Source organism: Branchiostoma belcheri, unplaced genomic scaffold, assembly GCF_001625305.1.
Source record: "Branchiostoma belcheri isolate BF01 breed outbred unplaced genomic scaffold, Haploidv18h27 scaffold29, whole genome shotgun sequence".
Lineage (NCBI taxonomy): Eukaryota > Metazoa > Chordata > Leptocardii > Amphioxiformes > Branchiostomatidae > Branchiostoma > Branchiostoma belcheri.
In genome coordinates this window covers 596,117-623,091 of record NW_017803898.1, presented here as the reverse complement: position 1 = coordinate 623,091, position 26,975 = coordinate 596,117, and the positions used below count along the sequence as shown (strand labels likewise).

Below are 26,975 nucleotides of genomic sequence, written 5' to 3'. Positions count from 1 at the left end.
CGAAAAACGCGAAAATACGGGGTTCTGCGCAGGCGCAGTACGTTCTGCCGACGTGCTTACCACAAGTAAATTGTACCTTATTCTTCTAACACCACCACAATACATGTACCTACTTGTACATTATGTTCTAACAATTTTACTCAAGTTAGAATGATAACATAAAGAGGGGGGTTGGATTTCTACGAAGGTTCTACAATGCAAATATATCATAACACAACGATAATAATACTTATGTACACATGACAACGAAAACTTTTGAAAGACATTTGGTAGCACAAGGGACTAGTTTGTTTAAAGAGACCGGTGCCCACCTGAAGCATATTTTATTACTTACAGTAAATTCAAACTGGTAAACCAACAACATCCGAGTCAAGCCAGTCTAAAAACTAGATGTGGTTGTTTCATCGAATCTGTAACGACGTTTTAACCATTTCAACAGTATTTGCTCAAATGCTCTACCTGTTTTTGACTCCAGAGAATTTGAAGCAATAGATAGTATACATATCTTTAAGCATCTTTAAGCAAGTTTTTGATGAAATTATTGAGAAGCATTTGTAGTAATACAGGCTCAAAATCCACATATTCATTCATCAGGCTCATCTCAAAAGTTATGGTAAATTTGAGAATAATATGTTCCTGTTTTCCCTGTTTCAGACAACCAGGTCCTGATTGGTCTGTACATCTGATGATGTAATTATCTAATAGCCAATCAGAGTCCCTCAAAGCCTGCACAAAACCATGTTTGTTCCTCTATAGCCAGAAGTGTTCATGTTCCCCTAACTCACACAAAAACGGGATCTTCTTTACTCCATTTGCAGCCACCTCATTTTAACCCAAACTTTTGAGGACCTTTCTCAGTGCCCAATTTTTACTGGATACAGCATAACTCAGTCTGAGGAAGGTTAATAAAGGGTTAATGCCCCGCTCTTAGGTGTATATGGTGAGATAATAAAAAGTGGTCGGTTATTTCAATAACCGACCACTTTTGAGGTTACGGCCAGATAACCAATGGAAAATGGAGCTTTCTGATTGGTCAACGTCTTCTGGCTTTATGATATTATTATATATACTTCATTCTTAGGCACATTTCGAGGCAAAAGAGTCAAAGGGAAGACTTTTATCATAATTTAGACCTTGTTCAGGTGGGCACGGTTCCCAATGTAGAAAAATACCACTTTAACACCATGCTAAAACAACACATTGTTCACCTCTCTTATTTACAAACTTCCATACTCCGTTTTTACTTTAAGACATACTGACTCCATTTTTAGTGACATACTGACTGGATTTTCGATTCTGCACTCATCTGTGGTGTGTCACAAGAACCCAAACATTGGCCAAGCCAGCTTTTTAACTTCTTTTTTTGGTCAGGAATCCTAATTCCTCTTCGAAAATGTTATTGCCCTAATTATGGAAATGCGTTTTTGATCTTCATTTGTTACATTCCTTCCAAATCCATTTTGATCTCTTTGTAACCTCCTTTTACAAATTCAAACTGTTTTGTGTCCCCTGTTTGGACACCTACAATGGAATAGTCCGTTGCTAGGGTTACGTTCCAATGTTTGGAGTACTTGTTGACACAAGATGATATTTGAGGGAATGTAAAAATGTTATACGTACTTCGGATATTCCCCTTAAAACTGCACTGCCTTTAGTGACTACCACGGGTGCATACATTATTACCATAGTTAGGCCACACCAATTTAATTTTTTGTTTCTCGGATTCGCCTCTTCATTTTTTTCTGATTTGCAAAAAAAAAAAAACAGCCTTTCGTGTTGACTTCATGTCTCCTTTTGTAGCATTTGGGGCTATCATTGCCTATAATTGTGTTTAATTTTTTTTCGCCCTGTCGTTTCATATTTTTTTATCAAAAATTCCGAGAACCAACAAATTAAATTGGTGTGGCTTTATTATTATAGTTAGTTTAGATCCTACTCTGCATAAATGTAAGTGTTAACAAACTGTCCTTATTGCATTTACAAAAGCTGGTTCTAGTTTCTTAATAGTAGTATTTTTCATGGTCATGTTTGACAGTTTTCTTCAGTAAGATATGCACTTCTTTGAAAGGACGCTTCAGTATTTGTAAGGTTGGACTGGACCGGGCAAAGACTGGACGACTGACGATTCGATTATTGCACATTTCGCCGCACTGAATCTTCCTTTTTCTTTAACCAATCGTGAGTTAGCTGAAATATCGCAGCATGCTGACTCTCTAAAAGCATTGGGGCACTTTTCGTTTCAGTTTTCACTCGTTTCATCACGTTTTGCAGCTATCTTTTAATACGTATTGCTTGGATGTTATCATGCCTAATACAACATAGCCAAATTTAGCTTCTATTAATAATGTTACTAGCATTGCTTTGTGAAGCCCTACATGTACTTAAGACTTTTACTGTTTTGTGTACTTTGGTCCAGTTCTGTTGGTTTTGGAGGATAACGTTTGGGGTTCGAGCTGTGTTTTTGCATAGACTATTCTTCCATGTAGACCGGTACATTGTAGATAGTGACTGTTTGGAGCAGTTACTGACATAAGGGCTTTCCACTGCAAAGAGTGTTGTGATTTTTTTCTTCATATTAGCTGCTGAATTGAAATTTCAAGTTTCACAAACCAATAAATTATGTAACCGTTAGGGATAACTTTTATTTCTGAGGGTGTTCCTCCCTCCTAATTTGTATATTTCTGGGTCAAAAATCACTGATTTTGAAATAACGATACATGTACCATTTTTCTGGCCAAAACTTATTCCAATTCTGTAGGTAGTCAGCCTATTCTCAGACATATTAACCAATCCATACACAAGACAAATACGTCGGCCCCTTTTCTCTCCTCTCTTCCCTGGCTCTAAGTTGAGTGGAACCTGCAATGGTAGAAAATAAAAATAAAATACATTTTTTTAGTGTTCAGCAATATTGCAGAAATTTTGCTCTACAATTCAGAAATACTCAACCACTTGCTCAACTCCTCACTCACGCACGCGCGCGCGCACACACACACACACACACACATACACACACACATGTACACTCACACACAAACACTACAACATTAATTCCTACCACGTACCATGTTTGCTGTGAGTTGTGGCCCGTCATGCGAAGTACATGACCCGGAGCGTGTCAGGGTGGACCTGCACGGCGCGAGCCATGTCCATGTGTGTCCGCTCACTGCTGTCTCCTGATCGGAACGAGCCCTCTCCGCTGTACAAGAAACATTAAACAAATTTGTTACACTTAGTGTTGGCAGACCTAATGCACAACCTACACAAATCAACAAGGTCAACAAACATCTGTCGTCACTGGCTGTACAGTAACCCAAAACATTTTTAGTGGCCTTATAGTGCTGAATTGATGCGGGGTTGCATTCCTAAACTGAAGAAAAGTACCCATCCAAACCTGGGTGGAGTGAAAAGTCATGTAAAGTGCCTTTCCCACGGGCACAACGTCAGGGCGCATGTCCCGGGTACTCTGGTAATTTGGGATCGAACCCAGGTTTTTAGCCATTAGTCGAACGCTCTACCACTACGCCATCCGACGCCACATGAGTATGGGTATGCATATGAGAGGACTGAGAGAAAAGCCCAAACCTGTCGTGGTCCTTCTCCACGAGATGGTAGTGTGCGCGGAAGGCGACGAGATGTGCGTAGTAGGCAGGGGCGGGGATGGAGACACTCCGGGTGCAGCGGACGTAGGTGTGGCACAGTTCCCGACTTACTCCTAACCATGGTTGGGGGACTTTGGCAGTGTTCAGAAGGCCATATGTGTCACTGTGGCTTTACGTACTCCATGGTCAGGGGAAGTTTTGTAGTGCTTGGGATGCCATATTCGGCCATACGTGACAGAGGCTTTAGCTATACACTGGTACAAACCTGTCGTGGTCCTTCTCCACGAGATGGTAGCGTGCTCGGAAGGCGACGAGATGTGCGTAGTAGGCGGGGGCGGGGATGGAAACGCTCCGGGTACAGCGGACGTAGGTGTGGCACAGCTGGTACGTCAGCATCTGCAGGTCGTCTGCCATGAAGTTGTTGTCGTCCCACAGAACGTGGTAGTGGGACGGGCGGCTCGTACCCTGGAATGGGGGGCAAGAGGTTCATGTAAAGGACACATTTTTCTGATCACTTACATGTATTGAATTGTAAATGATGATGATTGAATAGGACTGAAGAATTTGAGACTGAAGAATTTGAGACTGTAGAAATGAAAGTCTTTAATTCTATTCAACTAGATACATTTTGTGTCTTGATCCTGTCTTTTCAAGACTTGTCCAATTGATAGGCTGACACTTTGCCATTAAATGCTACCATGTTGAAGGTTGTCCAAAATAAATGTATGTGAACACTGAACAACCATTAAATTTTACTATCTTTCCAGTATCATATTTGTGAAATATGAAATTAGACAAAAAATGTTGTTCAAGTTTGCATCATTTTTAATTGACATGCTGTTTAATACCTGTTCAATGGGTTTTGATGTAAATCTTCTATGTTATGTGTAAACTACACTAACAGTACCATACCTGGATGCCAGCATGGCTGCACAGGTAGAAGTCAAACTCTGTAGGGTGGGTGATGCCAACATCAACTGTCGTGCCTGCTGGGATGTTACCGCTCTTCCCAATCTGTCACAAAATAATACACGTCATGTCAGCGTGGATGTCATGATGTTTGTCCAGCGTACTTGATGAGGACCCTACTAGTGTGTATGTAAAGCACTTAAGCACTTAGCTATAGATATTTAGATTGTACCAACCAGAGCTTATTGTCTGCTCCAAAGTGACGATCTAGTAGTAGCCGTCGGTCTATTGACCGATAACTTTCTAAGCTACCGTGTTGACATACATGCACTTTATCTTCCACGCCACAACATAACAAATGTTCTGTGTGCTTGTTGCACTTTGAGTAATATGTCCAAGTCTGAGACATCAACAAAACACATCTGGACATGTATCAAGCATCTTCTAGATCTTAAATGACAGTTCTTCTTGTGCTATGCACAATACAGCTTTCACGCAGGTGTAGTAAGAATGCTGGCAGACTGAAAGTGCCCCCTGACCTGTTCCTTCCTGTCGGAGCAGAAGAGCCTGGTGTGGTGTCGCTTCTGCACCACGATGAAGGTCACGCCTGGCTCATAGCCGACCTCCAGCTTCACACACGCCTCACGGATCGCACGCAGCTCATGCCACAACACCTGGGGAGACAGGCAGTCAACCAGGAGGGGTTAGGTTTGCAAAGACTTGTTACTCAATCCAGTGTTCAGCATCCATCTTTCCATCATTTCTGTGAATATCTATTACAGAAGCTTGGCTGGAAATACTTGCACCACTCAGAATTCAGGAGGTATAGATCATACTAAAACTGTTCAGAAACCATTGCTATTATTTCTTTTATACTTCATAGTCAGGTTCACAAAGACAATCCAGTATTCTAGCTAGTATCTGTTTTTCAGCCATTTAACAGAACTTTGCTGCTCATGACAGACAAAAATTTTGCAGAATCCGCCAACTATGAGGGACAAAAATCAGAATGTAAAGATACGGAAAGCGATGTCATTAAACTAAGTCTACTAGCAAATTTGACCTCTCAAAATGCAAGAAGACAGTGTTTCAGATGATATGGTATACAACCCTATGATCTTTCCCCTACCTGTTGAAATTGACCCTTGCTTTAGCTTGTTTTCCATAGTTTCCATTGGAAATTTCATTTAATTTTGGCCCCTTCCCAAATGATGACGTGGTGTAACCCTACGAACTTTGCCCTGACCTATGACCTTTGTCCCTACCTGTTGAAACTGCCCCTCGCTGACCCCGTCCCGGTACATGATGATCCTGGTTGGTTTGAAGCGGGTTGACTTGTAGAACTGGATGAGCAGTTCCCTCACCATGGACGCCAGGTCTGCGATTATCTCCTGTCGGTGCGTCTGTACGCGTACCGTCGCGGCGTAGCGACTCGGGTGAGCATCCATGCTACCAACAACCTGTCAGAGAAAAAGGGCAGTTTGAAAGCGTCAGTACAGTATTTTGTTGTACATATGGCAAAACAAGTGAGAGAGGCTGTCTTGGAACATGCACATTTTTTGGGGGGTCGTTCTTACAAACTTTTGATCAAAGTTGATTAACACATCACATTAAGCATACAGAAGTATAATCATAAAAATCAAACATTACATTTTCAGGTTTTCATCTTTTGTCGTTGCAATCACATTTTTAACCAGGAATAAAATCAAACAAACAATTGCCATAAATTGTATACACTCTATCCAAATAGACATTCCTCCGTCAATCAATTCTTGGAACAAATTCAAATTCAATACAAGTCATTCATTTCTTAAATTTTTTAGTGTAATTATCACAAAATAAAGATTTTTTTTACAAATATAAAAAATACATCAGCCTCTCTCTTGCCACAATGTATTAAATGATAATTAATTATATATATATATACATTATATAAACATATCTACATGTACTAGTCACAAACTAACAAGCAAAAACTCCTTTAAGTAATCAGATAGACGGATGGCCATTCGGGTAGTACAGGTGAAAATCATGGCGCCAGCCTGCAAAGAAAAGCGTTTTCTGTCAAAATGCTTCTGTGGGGAGCCGGGGAGACACCACATGCAGAGGGAGGGAAGGAAAGAGACACGGAGAGGACGACAAAAAGGATGGCAAGCATTGTGTGTTTAGAAATAGGCAGTCAGAATATTGTACAGGACAGAGAGGTTGTATGTAAGGTTTAGAAGAGATTTTAGACGAGAGAAGTTGGAGAAAAGTTTTGAAGAAGTTGTGTTCTTGATACAAGGTTCAAGAAGTTTTTTTTCTTGATACAAGTTTTGAAGAAGTTGTTTTCTTGATGAAAGTTTCAAAGAAGTTGCTTTCTAGAGAATTTAGTGTTGTATCAATCAAGGTAATTCCTGGGGGCCCATGAGAAAAGATGGAGGGGTCATCAAATTTCTCAAAGATCGATATTGTTCCAAATCAAGTAAAAATCATCTGAGACTGGCCAAGTGGCAGCAAAGGTGACAGAGTTCTTGATTTGTAGAATATTGTGAGTTCTGTCAAAGTTGGTTAGTGCCTTTACTTACACTCAAAATTGTTCTATTGGCCATTTTTATAGAGACCAATTTTTAGTAGCTGATATCTTTTGTAAGGTTGCTTTTTCTTTGAACTACAGCTTTGGGAAAGTTACTTTTATTCTTGCTTTTATTACAAAACATTTTACAGGGTTTACACTGGAATATGCATTTCTAGGCCCGCATTTATGACAAGTGTTTTCCCAATAGATGCAAAAAAAGATTCAGAGAAAAAATCAACAAACAAAAAAAAAACGAACACAACTTCTACAGGGAAGGATACGAAACAAAACGGGAAAGAAAAAAACAAAAAACAAAACGAGCAACGACAAAGTAAAGAAGGACAGGTCCTACGACATGCTACTCAACCACATACAGCAGAAGACACAGTAGGGTTAGCCTAGCTAACAGAGAGCTCCCACATACAGCTGCTATCGATGGTTTTCTCCCGTCACCGGCCGGCGGGTGCGTCACGTCCGCTCCAATGAAAATGACGGGCTCCAAGAAGACGCGCGGGCTGCGAAGAGACGGAACAGGTTTCAAAAGACAATGAGAGGAGGATCATGGGATTGCTGGCCACGCCTAGAGGGCCTGCTGATGGGCCGGACCATTACGCTGCCTGGCGGGGGTCCAACTTCTCTGTATTTTTTTTTTCATTTCTCTTCATTTTTCTTTCCAAAGAAAAGTTCTTCTTCTTCGTTTTCTCTCTTAAAAAAGAGTTTCGAAAGCAGTTCTGGATTTATCTGATTGATGGAAGTGAGGAAAGTTTGTGTCCAACTTTTCAACACCTCGTCTTTTTGTCTTCTTTTTTTTTTCTTTTTCCAAACAGATTTCTTGATGGAAAGAAGGGTTCAAAGTTTGTGTCAGGACAGATAGAGAGAAGAGGCTGACACAAACTTATCAGGGATTGGAAAGAAATTTCCTCCTTCCTGTCCAACTTTTCAACACTTCATCTATTTTCCCTCTTTTATGTTTTTCTTGAAGTTAAAATGATCGAAGTTTGTGTCAGGACAGAGAGAGGAAACTGCCACAAACTTTTTGGGGAACGGAAAAAAATTTCCGTCTTCTTGGAACCCTTCATCTTTTTCACTGCTTCTTTGTTTTCCATACCGAGTTTCTTGAATTTGAACTGATCAAAGTTTGTGTCAGGACAGAGAGAAGAGACTGCCACAAACTTCTTAGTAGGGGATCGGAAAAAAATTTCCTCCTTCCTGTCCAACTTTTCAACACTTCATCTTTTTTCCTTCTTTTATGTTTTTCTTGAAGTCAAAATGATCGAAGTTTGTGTCAGTACAGGGAGAAGAGGCTGCCACAAACTTCTTGGGAACGGATGAAAAAACTGTTCCAGAACCCCTTCAAATCCACGTGTATTTTTGTGATTTTGAGTCGAAGTGGTCAAATAAAAGTTTGTGTCAGGACAGAGAGAGAAAAGACTGCCACAAACTTTTTGAGGATCGGAAAGTAAATTTCCTTCTTCTTGGAACCCTTCATCTTTTTCATTTCTTCTTTGTTTTCTTGAATTTGAAGTGGTCAAAGTTTGTGTCAGGACAGAGAGCAGAGGCTGCCACAAACTTCTTGGGGAAGAGCAGAAAAAAACGGTTCCTAAGAACCCCCTCCAGAACCCTTCTTCTTTTTTGTTTTCCATAGTTTCTTGAATTTGAAGTGATCAAAGTTTGTGTAAGGACAGAGAGACTGCCACAAACTTTTCAGGAATGAAAAAACGGTTGCTAAGCACCCCCGCCAGGATTATGTAATGGTCGGCTGAGAGCCGGACGTACCGCAGCTATGGAAGGCTTCTTTTCATCGCCTACTGGGGGGTGCGTGACGTCGGCGCCCAGGAAGATGACTGGCTCTCGGAACACTCCAGGACTGAGTGTGAAGAAATCACAGGCTCACATGCCTTAACTACTACGTATATAATATTAACTGTTACTGTAGTCTCTAAGTCAGTCTAGCATACTCAAATTGGCCAAAATTCACCTATTTTTGTATAATTAGCTTGCAATAATTTTACGAATCAGGCTTTTGGAACACTCCAGGACTGAGTGTGAAGAAATCACAGGCTCACATGCCTTAACTACTAAACGTATTAAAGTCTACTGTAGTCTCTAAATTCTAGTTTTGGCCATACTCAAAATGGCCAAAATTCACCCTTTCTTGTCATTTACTTTTATAATGTTACATAATCTGCAAGAATTTCATGAATCAGGAAGATGACTGGCTTTTGGAACACTCCAGGACTGAGTGTGAAGAAATCACAGGCTCACATGCCTTAACTACTACTATAGTTACTGTTACTGTAGTCTCTAACATACTCAAAATGGCCAAAATTTGCACACAGCCCACTACATCACATGAGATGACAGTTTTACATAAAAAATTGAAATTTGGTAAGCTGACCCAAAACCTTTGACCTGTAGGTGATACGTTAGTTAACATATAAGCTTTGACCTGTAGGTAGGTTGTACTGAGTAAGTTTTATAAAAGTTAACCAGTAGGTTTTGAACTTCACGCATAAACTTTGACCTGTAGCTGTCTTGTAAATTTTTAACTTGAAATATAAACTTTGACCTACAAACTTTAACCTGTAGGTTGTTTGTAAGTTCTTAACTTGACCTTAACCTGACCTATAAACTTTGACTCTAAGTTTTTAGCCGACCTATGAACTTTAACCTGAAGGTTGTTTGTAAATTTTTAAATTGACCTTAACTTGACTTATGAACGTCGACTTGTAGGCTTTTTTTGTAATTTTAAGGTTGACCTGTGAACTTTGACCAGTAGGTCATTTGCCTTTTATTAAAAGTTGACCTATGAAGTTTGACCTGTAGGTTGTTGTCTCACCGTATGTGCGGGACGAGGATGTTGTTGACTCCGCCCAGTTTGACGTTGATCTTGAGGCACAGGTTGGACAGGGTTTGGGGCGAGGTCTTGATCACGTTCTTCACCTGCACACACTGCGTAGCCACCCCCAACATGGTGTCTCCCACACGCTTTACCTCCGCTGTAACAACCAATCAGACATGTCAGACCTGCACACACCCCCAACATGGTGTCTCCTACACGCTTTACCTCCGCTGTGAAACAAGGCTTCAGACATTTCAGACATGTAGGAAGTATATGTGCAATCGTTGGTTTCCCGAATTCCCTCAGACACACAAACCTACAGTTCAGCAAACCAAAACAATACCTCTGTACCTGGAAAAAAGGTTGTGAGTCAAATCTTTTAACTCAAGTTTTATTTTATGTGTACAGAAAGGTTTGTGTGGCCTAAGTCTGGTCTCACAACTCCTAAACTTCAGTCAACTGGTTGGGGGAAGGTTCCGAATGTGTGACAGGGGCTTGACAGGAGAGAGGACTTGTTGGTGAAGGTTAGACATCCAGGTAATAAGATACACCAAAAACTGTTTAACTCAAGCAACTGGATATGATTTTGGAAATGGTCAATCTATCTCCTAGTGATGGACCTGGTTAGAGTTGTTGTCTTAGAATCTAAAGGTTCTGGGTTCGAATCCATTCAGATAAGACTCCTTACCATAGACAGGTGTCTTGCCGGGCAGGACGACCAGGATGAGCTGCAGACCCTGGAAGGTGTTCTTCAGGTACTGGAACATTTTCTCCACCTGGTCCGCGCCGGTCGCGTACTTACAGAAGCACGGCTGGCCCACGATCGGCATGCCTGCGTCGTTCGAGATCCTCTGCAGCTGCTGGGTGAAGTTTCTAACAAACAGAAGGAGTTTAAGGTTAGAGAAACTTTCCCGCTCTTCCCGCAACTTCACACACACTCTCACACTGATCAATCATCAATTCAAGACTTTAGCTCTTGAGTAAATTTCTAAGAGACAAAAGTAGTTAACATGTATGAACTATGAAGGTTACTCATCCAGGAATATATCTTCTATGAATAGATCTGAACTGACTTGATACAAGGTTTTTAGGCATTTTGAGATCATTTCCAGTGATCTTCGTCAGTGATAGATAAGAAAATGTTAATATTCCAGGAATAAAAGCAACAGAAAGCCTATACTATAGCAGAGGAAACTGGAGAGACAAGATATGAGATAACCTTTTTCAGAGATCTTTCTGGGACCTTTGACCAAAATTCCTGTCAGTGTGCAAGACATGACTAGCATTTTAAAATAACTACAGAAATACAAGCATCATTCATAGCTTTGGAACAATGACAGTGCTAAGACGAAATCCAACAATTACTGGTTTTGACTTCTCTAGAATCATAGAAACAAAGCAAACACACAGACACACTGAAAAAAAACTGTACACGGTGGTAGAATATGATAGCTTCTTACCGTAGAGCCTGCTCGCTACATTGCCTCTGCAGTGCGAAGCAGGCCATGGCCCAGACGCGGATCTCTATGCCCGTGTGGAACTGTTTCCCACGCATGTCCCACACACCCTGGTTTGGCACCACGGTGGCTCGGGTCTAAAAATCACAAGGACCATACGGTCAGCTTTTCATTCACGTGTCTTAGGCCCCAGGTTCACTAAGATAAAATTGTTCAGATTGAGCTATATAGATTGGCTACCAGCTTGGCAACAGATTTTGATCCAGTCAACTTCACCTAAGTGGGAATGCTGCCTATAGGCCAATCCAGCTCGGCTTGAGATGAAGCCAGTCATCGTAGATTAAGCCAAACTAGGCCAGATAGGGACAGTTCCCACATGGGGTAAAGTTCAATGGATAGAAGCCAGTCACCAATCTTTTTTGCACGATCCAGACAATTTTATCTTGATCGAAATGGGGCCTCTCTCAACTAGATGTCAAAGCAAGTTAAATGACTGGAAAGACTATGATAATCTAAGCAACAATACATCTCGAAATCAAAAATCTGACAGTTACAGGCAATGCAAAAGCAACCAAATGTAGAAGCTAGCATGTTGAATTTTGGTGTAATACCTGGAGCTTTCTATGGCTTCAGAAAGAGTAATGAGTAACTGTTTTTTTTTTTCAGGCAAAATAAAAATGTTGTGTTTTACCAATTTCAGTACCAAACTCTTGTATCACAATTTGGATAATGTCGTCCACACTTTCATAAATAAATAGAATGGCGTATTCTGATCTATCAATACTAGCTATTACTGAAACTTGTTTAACTGGAGAATGGGAAAATTTGACAAAGAAAACTAGAATTAAAATCTATTTCACTACAAAACAGAACATTTTCATTGTTAGTTACTAGTAGTACTTCTATTTTTTCATTTTTAATTCATTAGTAAGACATAAAATATAATGTATTTTGATTAACAAATACTGTTTTCTAATGTTTCTCAGAACTATGAGTCACACCAAACTCTGTCTTAGTCAAAACTCTCAAAGCAAACTATGGCAAACATTATCTTAGCCTTCGGCGAGATCAATTCAACTGGTCGCATAACAGACACAACTCAGGTGATTTTGGACAACCCGGAAGAGAAAAAATCTCACGGTACAAAGTGAAGAAAAATACAAGGCAAGTACCTACAGAAACCAGAAAAAAATGACTCTAATCGAGATTAAACAACTTTGGTGTACAATGTGTAGAAAGTGGTCAGTTTGAACTGCAAATGGATACCTTAGGCCCCCTACCCTTTAATTTCTTTGCATATTTTAGAAAAACCTGATGCCAGACTTTGCTCTATAATACTCAAAATTCAGTCTTGATAATTGCAGACGTCAAAGTATTTTGGCCATGCAAAACAGGGCAATCTAAGCGCTGTGATTTTACTCAGCGAAAAAACAAGAGCAGGGCTCGAAATACTGGGTGCATGTGCACCTTAGTGCACCCAAATTTGGCGCCATGCACCCGATTTTTTCTGTGGGTGCACCAGTGCACCCAAATTTTTAATTGAACAACATCCAAGTGTCATAAAAATGATACATGTAAAATCATTGTTATAGTACTTTTCTTTAGAAATGAAACAATTAGTTTCATTTTACTTACTTTAGCTTATATGGTGCACCCAAAAAACTTTTTCTTGTGCACCCAATTTCGTAGGTCACCTATTCCCAAAACTGAATTTCAATTTTACTTACTTTATTTTATATGGTGCATCCAAAAAACTTCTTGTGCAACCAATTTTTCAGGTGACCTATTCCCAAAAATGAATTTGATTTATTTACAGTATATGGTCAGACAGGAGTCTAAATCCCTCTTGCTATAAAATTGCAACATGACCTGAATAAAACAAGTTGGATGCACTAGTGCACCTATTCCCAAAACTGAATTTGTTTTATTTTAGGGTCACATTCATATACAGTATATGGTCAGACAGGAGTCTAAATCCTGCAACATGACCTGAATAAAACAAGTTGGATGCACTAGTGCACCTATTCCCAAAAATGACTTTCGAGCCTGAAATTTTACTTACTTTAGCTCATATGGTGCACCCAAAAAACTTCTTGTGCACCCAATTTAAAATGACTTTCGAGCCCTGGTGAAAAAACAAGAAGAAAGAGAGCAGGTCGAGAATAAATAAAAGCCTTGTAGAGTCTGTTACCCCCAGCTGAACTGATCTGGCGTGAATATGCTTTACATTGTTTACCCGTCCTCCATACTGGAGCATGGGAGGGTCGAGCACGCGCCCTTCCACCTCCGCCATGTCATTAGAGATGCTGATCCCGAAGTCTCGGACGTAGGGGTCCGCGTTGAAGTTAGCGCGCTGCATCTGTGGGGAAGGAAACAACACTTTTATTCACATCTATCTCATGGCTTTTTGCATCTTTTCATCATGACAAATTGTTTGTGGTGGGTTTCGTTTTTGCACTGTATCTGTAGAAAAGGAGTGATGTTTTCCATGAGTTTGATTATCAAACAAACAGGACTAAAATACCACCTGTGTATACTGGTAAAATATGAACCTGTCTGGGTTTTTTCTGATGCCTATATGTACCTCCACCTGTCCATCATGTACTGTTTTTTTTATACAAATGTAGGTGTATGTAGGACTCGTGTACATGTATGTTGTGTTAAGCTGAATGGTAATGTAAGTTTAATGTATAATTATAGGCACTTCCCTTTTAATTAGACTTCACAATAGAATATGAGCTCAAATTCAAATACAAAATACTTTAAGTCCAAGCTAGAATAGGTAAGGACTACATGTAGATCAGGTACAGATACTTATACAATGTATTGTCAGTAGGTAACTTCAGGAAATACAGAATATCAAACTTTAGGGTGTTACTTAAAACGTACCAGTCTGATAATCTCTCGTTCCCTGTCCGGAGCTGACCTTGCAGTGGCCTGAAGGTCAAACAAACAAACAAACAAACATCAACAACACTCTTCTCACACTGTTACCATGGCAACAGCCTGGCCAATCAGAGGCCTGCTACAGATCATGTAACTGATGCATGGACAAGCCTATTGCAAGAAAAACATTTATTGAGCAGTAGCTTGTTCCCTTTTTAAAACTAAGAGAGGAAAATCATTGCATTTCTATAATTGTTTGTTGAAGCTGTTAGCTTAAAACAAAAAGGCTTGCCTTTGTATCTAACATAAAACGATTTTAAGCCTTTTCTTAACAGTACTACCTACATGTATGAACTGCAAGCCTCATATCATTAGTAGCAAGTACTAGTTGCTGTTTTGTTAATGCACACACAAGCCTGGAGTGGACACCATGCGACACACATACCACAGTGACATGCTTTGCACTGATCTAGCAGTACCCAAGTAAGTTGGTTCTACACCTGGCATCACTGAACAGCTCTCTCAGACTTAGAGAAACAGCACTATAGGAAGTGCATGTTATACTGCAAGTTGATATCTTTATCCAATGTTTTATACATTGAATCTATGCATACATCTATCTAGGTTTCAGATTGAAGTTGAATGAGAAAGTTTGTCAAAATCTTTCGAATGAAGATATTTTACTACTACATGTAGGTTACAATGGGTGATTTTTTTTCTTATACACCCTACACTTGCTTTTAAAAAGTCAAATATGTACCATGTTTTGGAACTTCATTTCTTTCTTTTCTTTTTCAAAATTTAACGGCCTGAAAAAAACGCAATGTTTTCATAATTGCAGCTTTTCCAAACATTAAAATCTTCGTATTTTTGTTTGATGCAGCTTTGTAGAGCCAGACTTTCCTTACTTCTTAGACAAGCCAAGTGCAACAATGAAAAAATAAAGCCAAGAAAAATGTAAGCAGAATTTTTTTGCAGGAGGGTATACGGAAAACACAGTCCAGGCCTCCTGTTTTTGCAGAGGGTATACGGAAAACACAATCCAGGCCTTGCAAGACGGAAGCAGAATTTTTTTCAGGAGGGTATATGGAAAACAAAGTCCAGGCCTCCTGTTTTTGCAGAGGGGTATGCGGAAAACACAGTCCAGGCCTTGCAGTGATGACACGGGTAGAGGACAACTTATTTGAGAAACCTTGATCATGGTGGACGTCTGCATGTCCGTCAGCTTCTTGATGCAACGCTGGCCCGCCACGATGTTGCACACCTGGGAGGGCAAAGGTCAAGGGTTAAAGTTAGGTCATAGGTTAAAGTTGGAGGTCAAAGGTTTAAGTTATATCAGCAGTGATATAAAATTGGTATTTTTCAAGTCCAAAATTTACATTTTACTACAGTTTCTACCTTGATTGAAGAGACAACAGACAATACTAAAAAATGGCTGGCTGGAAACCTGTGTTTACTGATATCATGATATTTTCTGACAAGTTTGTTGGGCCATGGACGTCTTGTAAACATATAGTGTTACGTCCTTGCCAGTTTGCTTTGGGAGAAGACTAATTATGCTGGCTTAGGAGAAAATAATTTGCCAGGTGAGTTTGACAACTGTAGGGTACCATTTGTCCGCACAGTGAAAATGATGGCCCTTACCTCAAGTGGTAGGTAGGTGTGTTTTTGTTCCTGTCCCACCTGTAGGCACGGCAGGTGAGGAAATCTTGGAGGGAAAACAAATATCAGTTACATTTCGAGAAAACAACACTTTAATACATGCTTCAAAACCTCTGCCAAGATAGCATATTATTACAGCTACAGTTTACATTATGATCACCCAAGGGCACTGCAGCATGCACACATTATCCAAATATTCCATATAGTAAACATAGAGAATTAAAAAATTTTAGGAGAAAACTCACTCCAGTCTCCTCTTGTGCCTCTCCAGGAAGTATTTAGCGACGGTGCACTCCACAGTTCTCCCATCCTCCAACTGTAGAGGGAACCTGAGATACAAAAACAAGTTATGAAAAATTTAACAGTATTTGCTTAAAGGTAAATGTTTGATTGATACAGGGCCTCATAAGGAAGGGTTTGACCTATGGCACTTAGATAGTTGCTGATAGGACGTACGTTTGTGTCTGCGCTGGTCTGCGAGTGACGTTACAGACGCGGTACTTTCTCTTCATCTGTCCACAGTGGGTGATCTCAACTTTCAGCCCTGAAATACAGAAAACATTAGCATTAACAATCAAAAGTTGTCTTTAAATATACTGTATTTAAACCTCAACTGCAGTTTCCAATATAGGGCTGTTCTTCTTGCATAGTCCTTCAAAGTTGAAGATGACTAGGGGCAGTGCTGCACATAATCCAAATTTTCAAATGGTAAACATTAGTCTAAATGGTTAACAATTCCTAGATCCTGTTCTTGAAACTGACCCCCAAAAAATCATGGTTTGGGGGTAAGTCAGACTGTTGATTGCTTGGTAAAAGGTTGTGAATAGGTGAAATTTGACCAAACTGTTTACATGTAGCTGTTAACACAAGTTAATTGTCAGATTGTGGACTGGTAGTCCAATATTCTGGTTGAGTTGAGTGCCCCACCACTACGTCATGTTTTTTGTTTGTGTGTACGATCAATAAAAAAAATATATTCTGCTTTGATGGTAGATAAAAAAACTCAAGCTGTTGAAAAATCATCATCTCATGGGAGGTCATGACCCCTGACCTTTGATCTCCTTGGTGAACTTGACCCTTTGTGAGTCGGTGAGAGGTCGTCGCTGGTCGTGGATGTCTCTCACGTCCAGAACCTCACACATGAACTCTATCACAGGCTGGGCCTTGTAGAACGCAGTCGCAGAAACTGGAACATACAAGCAACATTTTCTACAACACTGCATCATGCATCATCTACATGTAGGGGGAACAATCTGAAATCTTGACCCTCTAGAACAGTAATTCCAGCATTTTGAGGGGCCAATTTTGCTGGTAGACTAAGCTTTGTTTAATGACATTTGTGTATTTTTTACACACCGATTTTTGTCCATCAAAGATGACAGATTGGGCAAAATTTTTGTTTAAAATACTCTCAACTGATGGAAAAGATGGACACTGGCACTACTGACTAGCACTAAAAAAACATTGAAACCTGAGAAAAAAACTGTATGGCACCATATTATAACACATCAATCAATCAAATAATCAGACTTTATTGCACAACAATTGTCACAGGTACAGTGTATGGCAAGAGGTTCAACATATCAAACTGATATCTACTCTAACATCTATCTAATTCTTAGGTAGGCATCCTTCCAATGTACTAATGCTTAAGAATTCTATACATCAAAGAGAGAACTCCTGAAGCTTACCATCAATGTTGAGCATCATTTTCCACTGGGAGGGTCTGACGCTCTGGTGGAAGCCGAACCACACCTCACGCCCCCCACCCAGGGGGTGACTGTACCCCTCGGGGGACGAGAAGAAAGATCTCCCCACAGGGGTGTACCTGAGAGATGAAAAATTGACATATTGTTTTTGGTATGTCTGTGTTTCTGCATTGCCCCTAAGTTATGTTGTAAGGCCATGTTGATTTGATTATATGGATGACATCCCCCGGGAACCCCAAAACTGATGCGCGCGTGCGAATAAAAAAAAAGTTTTGCAAAAAAAAGTTGTTTTCATTATGAAATCTACGTGGTCATGAGGGTTGAACAAATGGGACAGAATATGGTTTGGCGAATAATCTAGTCTTCAAGTTCATTTCTTTACAATTTCGTCTTTTTTCGTTTGATTTTGGCATTCTACGACATTGGTATAGTTTTTACTTATTTTTTTGTAACTTACGGTATATTTTTGCTTATTTTGCAACCGTTTTGTACGATTTACAGTATGGTTGAAAACTTTTTTTTTTGGAAACGGCCGAAAATCCATGCGCGCGCGGATGTCATCCATATAATCAAATCAACATGGCCTAATGGATATGGTTGGGTTCAGTTTATCCCAGAGGGTATATCCGGTAGCACTAACCATTTTACAGGTGTTTTTGTTACATGACCTCCTTGACAGCTGTGTTTTCCCCTTGCACAATATTGAAGGAGATTGCAAAATGACATTGCAAACAGGTTACAGTGTTATCGGTAGTTGTCTGGGAGGCCTTTTTTTCTTTACTTGAGATTTTCAACACCTCCTCCAGGAAATAAATAGATGAATAAATGTGAAAATCTTACGTCATGGAAGGCAGATGTCTCATGACCACGTCCAGTGCCTGGATGGCCTCGAACGGCACGGTGGCGAGTCTTCCCTCCAAAGCCTGCTCCAGCGCGTACAGGCTAACCTTCCCCACCCACTTCATTGACACTTTGAAGTGTCGGTCCTTCCCTCCATCTCCTGGTAACGTCACATCTAGCTCCACCTAAAAACAACAATAGTGAATGTACATCCTTGATATCTATACATGTACATCTATCCAGGGCGTACAGGCTAACCTTTCCCACCCACTTCATCAACACTTTGAAGTGTCGGTCCTTCCCTCCGGCTTGAGTTGTACAGTCAAAAATTTGGTCCAATTACATGTGTTTCAAGAAGGCTAGATGGTAAACATTTCTACAGTTGCTTGCAAATGCTATCCTTCTAAGCATACAAGAAGTTACTATTTTGGGCTTATACCTATACATGTACATGAAACAAGCACAAATACAGTAACTACTTCATTTTCTCTCCAACTGTGAAATAAAATCACTGCAAAAATAACTTAATTTGCATGAACTGTAGTTAGTTTTTTGTGTGTACCTTTTCTGTTCCCACAGGCAGCGGGTCCCTGGTGTACAGGTTCTTACGTCCATCAAACACAGGACGGAGGTCCCCAAAGATGCGGTTGGCATACGCTTGGGCCATTTTCTCTATGATCTCTCTGTGGAAAAAGTACAAACAAGTTAGAGAAGTTATAGTTTTGTAGCCTCTACCAGGCTTTAGGATTCGTATACACAGACAAGTCCAAAATACAGGAGTCTACCAGGCTTCAGAAGTGGCAAGGAATTGGCCAAATAAACAGATAACATGCCAGGGGAGTTGGTCCGTGCTAAGAGAACAGTTTACTGGCATGTTATCTGTTTATTTGGCCAGTTTAAACTCTTTTCCAGCTGCTTCCCAAAGTTTGCAAGACTCCCATAGAGTCGATGCTATCATTTTTAGCTTCTCTGTGTTCCAAAATACACAATAAGGCACACTGTACATGTACAAGTTTGCTGGTTCTACTAGCAAAATAAACAAAGACACGTGTCTTACCTGTTGACTCTGCGTGGACATTTATCCGGTATAATACTGATGTCGTAGTGGTGCAGGTCTCCCTTCGGCATGGACACTTTGAAGTGGTTGGCCCTCAGGTTGATTCTCCGTCCCACCGTCCCGATGTCTGGTCGTCGGGGGCAACAGAACCTGTCCAACGCCACCGGCGGGGGCATGCCCAGGGGGGGACCGATGGGTGGGGGGCCAACTGGGGAACAAGGGGTAAAGGTAAAGGGTTCAGTTGTATGTTAGAGAGTAAAAGTGTATTTTCTATGTTTCTGTACAATGTTCTAGCCTGTCTTTCCAGATCATTTGACAGAATTTTGCCCAATCCATCATCTTTGAAGGACAAAAATCGACATGTAAACTCACAGTAAAGACATGGAAAGAGACGTCATTAAACTAACTCTTAAGCTTAGTCTAGTCGCCTTTCAAAATGCAGGAAATAACATTTCAGAGGATCAAGATTTCAAAATTCTCCCTAGAGGATCGTTATGCCTCTAGCACTCAACTTGTTACATCAAACATATTGTAACACATTTAAGTATGAACGTTTATATTTCATGTACTTTTAAAGGTTTGCCATTAATATGAGCCAGAGGCTAGTTGGGTAACTTAGGCTGTACATTATCTTGTTTGTCAGCTAAACAAATAAATAAATAAAGACTTACTTGGGTCCCCAGGTGGCCGTAGTGGAGGCATACCAGGCAATGCCATCCTGAAGACTTGTGTGTGCTACCACTGTCTACTCCAACTCTCAACTAGGGCTTCTCAATGTTGGACCCCTACAGAACAGAGAAACAAGGAAAAACTATCTATCTAAATTCTGTATACCCGGTATAATATCTATCTAAATTCTGTATACCCGGTATAATTGCATTTTGGCCTATTACACACCAGCTTCGCAGGCACACAGCGCAGAGGCAGCTGGCTATATTACACCGAACAACTTGTTTTACCTAACCTTACCTAGATATAACACCAATCATTGTTTAAGGCTATCTACGTAGTACTACGTAGATAGCTTAAATTAGCACCTAGCTTCACTTAGGGACATCCTCTTGGGAAATAAAGCGAGGTCCCTTGTTTGAGGGGAGCCATACCTTGAGGACATTAAGTTACAGATTCCAGCATTCTCGTTGAAACAAATTATATCCTGGTGTGAGTGGATCAAACCTTACAAGTTACAGTCTGGTTTGAAGCTTTGCCTATTGTACAAAACTGGTGTGTTATGCAAAACTAACAAACAAACAAACAAACCAGTCACACATCACGATACATGCGTATATACTACATCATCTACATGTACATATGAAGGTAACCACTGAAGAGTCTAAAATCTTAGAAAGATAGTGTTGGCATTCAATTTGCATTTGTACACATTTTATTTCTCTTTTAAAGGAAAAAGTGAACAAGCAAACCTATGGAAACTGTGTAAATTTGCCCAAATCCCACAAAAACAACAAAATATTCAAAGCAATAAAATATCAGAATAACAAAATGCCAACAAGACATTTTTCTATTGTAAACAGTCTGTCCTTTGTATAATTTATGCATCTGTTTAAATATTCAAGAAAACACAACCACTTTGTTATGATAATTGTTTATACCCAAATGCTTCAAAATTTTTTGAATAGTTGGCTTCAATTTTGGGAGAATAATGTTCGACAATCTTCTCAAAATCACTGAGATAAGAACAGGAGAAAGGGTAAAATAATCCATGGAAAATTTACGATCATACGACCGCGTTTGGCTGTGAGTGGGTGGGCTTCGTATAACCTTAATTTTACAAGAAATTTCTGAGGAAAAAAAAACAACTACCAGCCAAATTTATCCACGTAAAACCACGTAACATGTCCACTAGAAAGTCAGCTACAAATTCACGGTACAAAGTTTGCGTATTGTAACGTTACAAGCTGAATTTGAAGACAAAAATCGTCTGAAAATAACATGCCCCCCCCCCCTGATCTGAATGCATTTTTGAAAGTCAAGCGACGACTACCTCTCTTAGATTCCAAATAAAACCGCCTAAACAAGGTTTAGAGGTGAAACAATGCTATCACAGGCCGCAAAAAGACATTATTTCTTACCTGGGAGTGTTTTCGGAAGACAAAATCCCGGAGAAAAGGTGAAATTTGTGATAAAAAACTGAGGAAAAAGGAGGCAGCGGTGGACCCTACCCCGCACAGCCCTCCCCCATTTACGATATTTACCCGGCATGCACCGCGCGCCTCCCAGGGGAATACAAAGGGCTCGGCTGTCTCCAAGCAGATGTTGGGTGGAAAATTGTGACGACTTGTAATGCCTACTTTCAAAGATTGTAATGCTCATAATCAGTTATTTACATACAGATTTTTTCTAGATTGGTTTAAAATACTGCCTTATTAATAAAATATGACTAATTTCATTGACAATCATCTGACACAACGTGCTTTGCACTGGGCAGAAATCAATTTTATTTCGGTATGATACTAACATTACACTGGCTATCTTGTACAGTTGTATAACAGCTAGAATTATGCATGTCTTTACAATGTTGTCTTTGTAACAATTTGCAAGAACACACTCATTTATAAATCATACCAATCGCACAGTGGTGATCAGAAGATCACAAGCAAACAATGCCATCAAGTAATCTAAATCTAAAGTATTCTAAAGAAATGTATTCTTCAACCATTTCTTTTTTACATTATAGTGATCAATGAAAAAGTGGCTTTGTATGAAGAGTTCAAGCCACCAGGGAAATACACTTCCATACAAAAGTCAGGAAAAAGTATTGCAACAGTATATTTTGAGTGTTAAATGTAAAGTGTTCATGTATTGTACAGTACAGTACATTCAACTTTAACAATAGGTTAATTCACAGTTTGAAGTGTGCATACTAGTACACAGTGAACTACAATGTACATGTTACATGTAGCTTTCAGCCTTAGGCATAACACTTTTAATCTAGTTGTCTTTAAGAAATCAAACCTGTAACCACATATATACTAGCAGTATGTATTTACTGCGAAAACAATTATATCTTTACATGTAGCTTGAACAAAACCACAATTGAAAAACACTATTTTTCAGTCTTAAATATGATTTGCCGTCTACACTAAATTATTGAATAATTTTTCATGTAGTAGTTTCCATGGATGTCAGAGTTGTTGCCGGTAGTTTACTGCAAAAACAAGTATCTCTTTATCTTGAGCAAAACCATAATTGCAAAAGACTATTTTTCAGTCTTAGATATGATTTACCGTCTATACTATATTCTTGAATAATTTTTGATAAAGTAGTTTCCATGGCTGGTAGAGTTGTTGCCGTTTTAATAGTTTACTGCAAAAACAAGTATCTCTTTATCTTGAACAAAACCATAATTGCAAAAGACTATTTTTCAGTCTTCTATACTATTCTTGAATAATTTTTCACAAAGCGGTTTCCATGGCTGTTAGAGTTGTTGCAGTTGCTTTACTGCAAAAACAAGTGTCTCTTTACCTGGAACAAAACCACAATAGCAAAAGACTATTTTTCAGTCTTCTATACTAAATTCTTAAATAATTTTTCACATAGTGGTTGCCATGGCTGTTAGAGTTGTTGCCGTTGGTTTGCAGGAGTTTGTTGTTTTACATGAACATGTCATCAAAACCTGGAGGTGGGAGGTGATCAGGATCGGGCCTGAAAAAAAAAACACAACAAAATTAAAACAAAAAGACATATTGCCCAATGACAAATGCTTTCCATAAATGTGTATATTAGACAAGATAGGCAAGTGCCACTACACTACATTTGAAATGAAGAGTTCTAGACAAAATCTATTTATGTTCACCTTCGCAAAAGGAAAACTTATTGTTTTTGCTCAGTTTCTTCTTCCTCTTCTTCTTCTTCTTTTTCTGCTCCAGACAAATAGGGTCAATGACCTGAACCAGATGTCTGTCACCATTGTAACTAGTGTTACATCATGTTGCAATTTTATGGTAGGAGGAATTTAGACTTCGAATTCTGTCACCATATATATGAATTTGTTTGAGTAAGAATTATCAGTGCAGACCATATGCGAAGGTAAACGTTATGCATTTGCATCTTTCTGGTTTGGCTAAAAACCAAATCAAGTAAAAGTAATCAATGTACAGTAATTAAAACACAGCCCACTATGACGGTACACACTCACCCCCTCATGGCACCCCCTGTGACAGGACCTATGGGGTCAAACCTGGCGCCTGGAGGGACTGAACCCCTACAGAAACAACACAGGAAAAGTTGGGGTGAAAGTCAGTGAAGTAATAAACAGACAACATAATGAGTGTTACAGGAAGCAAGATACAGTAGCTGGTAGGATCCCCCTTCAAATCTTTGTAACTTAGTATAGTCCATCATAAATATGAAACATGGTATGCTACAAAGAACTGTGTCAGTAATGTAATGTAATGTACATGTAATAAGACTAAAATGATGTAAATGATTATAATACTAACACACTGGTCTGTAGTCTAACTATAACACAATGCTGGAATACAATTCAAGGTTTAGCTGCATCAACTGTGATTCCATGCATGTGATTCCACAAGATACGAGATGGTGTCAGAAGTGGGATTCTCTTGAGTTAGAGGAAACAAGCTCTTGTGTGTATGGTATCTTGTTGTCCCCTGGCAATGAGAGATTGTGTAACACAGGCTATCTGAGGCTTTATGGGTCCTTACCTGGGCACCATCCCAGGGATCCCAGCTGAAGGGTTGAGGGGCCCTCGTGGATAACCTGATCTCATTGGGTCCACTAACATCCCTCCTCCCATTCCTCCACTGGAGAACAGTTCACACAAGGTTAGTGTTAATTTAGAGTAGCTGTAGATAGTTTAAGATTTGTTGGTACAGTCTATAGATCAGATTCTAAATTTCTGTAGATAAAGATGAGATGTCAATTTAAAATCATTGCATAAGGATATCTCAATGGGAAATGTCACAAAAATATCAGTCTACCTGAAAGGGTCTAGGTCTCCAGTGCCAACACTAGGGTATGGTCTGGACGGCTCACCCCTGGAAAAAAAAATTGTTTTCAATACCTTATGGGAGATACATGTAAATACAAAGGTGGTTGTTCACATGTATGTTGATGGTGTTCAGCACCAAGGACAGATCTGTTAGCATGTCTGGAGATGGTGTTCAGCACCAAGGACAGATCTGTTAACATGTCTGGAGATGGTGTTCAGCACCAAGGACAGATCTGTTAACATGTCTGGAGATGGTGTTCAGCACCAAGGACAGATCTGTTAACATGTCTGGAGATAGTGTTCAGCACCAAGGACAGATCTGTTAACATGTCTGGAGATGGTGTTCAGCACCAAGGACAGATCTGTTAACATGTCTGGAGATGGTGTTCAGCACCAAGGACAGGTCTGTTAACATGTCTGGAGATGGTGTTCAGCACCAAGGACAGGTTCAGTTTGTGTGCCAATATACATTGTACATGAACACTAGATAGTGCTTTAACTTTCATTGTGCTGCCTTATAACCAGTATAATTATGATGCCAAATGGCTAGCTTAGAAGCCTGAAGATTAAACAACCATCTATATAAGCTAACCATTCAGAATTGCCCTGTCTGTATGGATCTCTCAGTCTTTTGAGTGGGCCAAGGACACTTGTTTGTTCACTTGCTTCTATGGAGATGGTGTTCAGCACCAAGGACAGATGCATTTGTGTGTGGATGAACACATGAACACTACAAATTTGCTACCAATTGGCTATCTTAGTAGGCTAAAAGGCTTACCATTCAGGGTTGCCCTGTCTGTACGGATCTCTCGGTCTTCTGGGCGGGCCAATCCGCAGTGGATCATGATCTGGATCGTCGGCCAGTCGCGGCGCTCTCTGTGATCTGCTGGGTTTGTCCTCCTTTCTCTCCTCACTGTTGGTCGCAGCGTTGGACGATCTGTTCGCCGGTTTGAACTCTTCCACGATTCCCGACCGGAACGCTGCTTCCAGGGTTTCTATGTTCTTGTAAACACTACGAGACAGAATTGAATAGCAGTTAACAGACATGTTGATAAATGGTAGACATCCAAGTAATGAGATACTCAAGCAACTGGATATGTTTTGAAAACTGTCAAAATTACAAAATAGTCAGGAGACAGTTTCACACAAAGATTTACAAACAGTATAACTGATTAAGCTGCTATGGATGGGAGTCCATATTTTTGTCATAGAACCATCATTGACCATATACATTGTACTAAAAATATGGTCCAAAAATAAGGAGTTCTCTAACCTGTCAAAGTCCTGAAGGTCAGTTTTGTTGATGTACTCCTTCACATCCAGAGTCAAACTGCCAACTTTTTCATCTTTAACTCTCTGGAAGAAGAAAAGCCAAGGCCATTAAGATATTCATATTGTATTGAGTTTAATTGAAGACAAGTAGTCTGCTAGATATACTTCATGTGTCTTACAATACAAGAGTTCTGAAGCTTTTAAGAGGTAGTTGGTCATTAGTTCAATCTCTGACCAAGTTATACCAAAGACTTTTAAAATGCTTCAGTTACAAAATACAAGTGGGAGTTACACACACCACTACCAGTGGACTAGCCCCCTTGCACAATTGTGTGGCCCAAGAGCTACAGAAACAGAGATGGGCAAGGAGTCCTCCCTACCATAACATGCACCAGCAGACTGTCCTCCATGCGTATGGCTTTCATCAGATAGTTCTCCTCCGTGTCACTAGGCTGATATCTGAGCGCGTACACGTCCTGTGTGCTGTTCCACCCGCGCGGTAACAGCTCCGACTTCTTAGCTTTGTTTTTGGCTGTCACTGGAGCCTTTAAGAAAAAGAAAGAAAAATTATATATTTTTATATTATTTTTCATACATTTCTGACATTTGTAGACCATTGTTATTCATTTTTTTTTCCTTTCAAGTTCAAACGTGAAAGGAAATAATGCATTGTTATTGTTATTGCCAAAACTCTCTTGATTCAGTACAATGTACATGTACAATATTTTCTATATCTAGTATATATGATGTCATGTCAGTGAGTGATTGAGGACTTTCATTATATTTGATCAAGACTAGCTATGCAAACGAATTAATGACAATACAGTCGTTCAAATTGAAATCAGGACATGCCACGTAGGTGAACAAACTTTTGGAAGAAAGCCAAGGCTTCCGTTTCTAGATCCTGCACCAAACTTTGGAAGGACCAAGGACAGTAAGTATGGGAGGGGGGCGGTGAGCTAGCAACTTTCGGCACAGTTCACCAACATTTTCTATGAGAAGAAAAACATGACATCACCTCGTCTCCTGTCCCCACACACTTGAACCCTGACTGGACCATCTCCCAGTGCAGGAAGCAGACCAGAGCGTCGTGCTCGCTTCTAACCTGCGCACAAACGCTGCTGTACAACAACTCCAAACCCGCTGCGACGGCCATGTTGTTGTTTTGATGTGACGTCACAACATTTTTTAAAAGTGAAAACTTACGTTT

At 39.9% G+C, this 26,975-nt stretch overlaps 2 protein-coding genes across 3 annotated transcripts; both read right to left on the bottom strand.

The window, feature by feature from the left end:
* Window positions 1-1,960: 1,960 nt before the first annotated feature.
* Window positions 1,961-21,725, bottom strand: LOC109473005 (protein argonaute-2-like). Of its 2 annotated transcripts, none has more exons than XM_019772890.1 (23): window positions 21,612-21,725; window positions 20,193-20,306; window positions 19,522-19,729; window positions 19,027-19,147; window positions 18,465-18,649; window positions 17,607-17,743; window positions 16,967-17,101; window positions 16,372-16,459; window positions 16,161-16,244; window positions 15,898-15,961; window positions 15,446-15,517; window positions 14,257-14,304; window positions 13,595-13,726; window positions 11,371-11,504; window positions 10,599-10,783; window positions 9,908-10,067; window positions 8,845-8,935; window positions 5,777-5,971; window positions 5,051-5,185; window positions 4,515-4,616; window positions 3,868-4,067; window positions 3,066-3,199; window positions 1,961-2,859 (listed from the first exon to the last, which is right to left on the bottom strand). In XM_019772890.1, the coding sequence occupies exons 2-22, from the start codon at window positions 20,236-20,238 to the stop codon at window positions 3,091-3,093; spliced, it is 2,631 nt and encodes an 876-aa protein (XP_019628449.1). In that variant the 5' UTR covers window positions 20,239-20,306; window positions 21,612-21,725; the 3' UTR covers window positions 1,961-2,859; window positions 3,066-3,090. The 2 variants fall into 2 exon arrangements, with proteins under 2 accessions (XP_019628449.1, XP_019628450.1); XM_019772891.1 differs by having other exon boundaries at window positions 13,604-13,726.
* A 1,938-nt stretch (window positions 21,726-23,663) lies between these two features.
* On the bottom strand, window positions 23,664-26,956 carry LOC109473055 (proteasome inhibitor PI31 subunit-like). The gene is made up of 7 exons (XM_019772956.1): window positions 26,784-26,956; window positions 26,146-26,310; window positions 25,767-25,849; window positions 25,272-25,505; window positions 24,483-24,539; window positions 24,207-24,305; window positions 23,664-23,743 (listed from the first exon to the last, which is right to left on the bottom strand). The coding sequence occupies exons 1-7, from the start codon at window positions 26,919-26,921 to the stop codon at window positions 23,674-23,676; spliced, it is 846 nt and encodes a 281-aa protein (XP_019628515.1). The 5' UTR covers window positions 26,922-26,956; the 3' UTR covers window positions 23,664-23,673.
* Window positions 26,957-26,975: the final 19 nt, after the last annotated feature.

What these genes read in the sequence shown, in the direction of transcription:
- LOC109473055 (XM_019772956.1), bottom strand. Translation starts at nt 26,921, where the DNA reads ATGGCCGTCGCAGCGGGTTTGGAGTTGTTGTACAGCAGCGTTTGTGCG. An exon ending in GTCTGCTGGTGCATGTTATG is followed by an intron (nt 25,850 to 26,145) that starts GTAGGGAGGACT and finishes TTCTTCTTCCAG; the next exon opens with AGAGTTAAAGATGAAAAAGT. An exon ending in GGAGACCTAGACCCTTTCAG is followed by an intron (nt 24,306 to 24,482) that starts GTAGACTGATAT and finishes ACTGTTCTCCAG; the next exon opens with TGGAGGAATGGGAGGAGGGA.
- LOC109473005 (XM_019772890.1), bottom strand. Translation starts at nt 20,238, where the DNA reads ATGGCATTGCCTGGTATGCCTCCACTACGGCCACCTGGGGACCCAA. An exon ending in AATGATGCTCAACATTGATG is followed by an intron (nt 17,102 to 17,606) that starts GTAAGCTTCAGG and finishes TGTATGTTCCAG; the next exon opens with TTTCTGCGACTGCGTTCTAC. An exon ending in CGGCAAGACACCTGTCTATG is followed by an intron (nt 10,068 to 10,598) that starts GTAAGGAGTCTT and finishes TGGTTGTTACAG; the next exon opens with CGGAGGTAAAGCGTGTGGGA.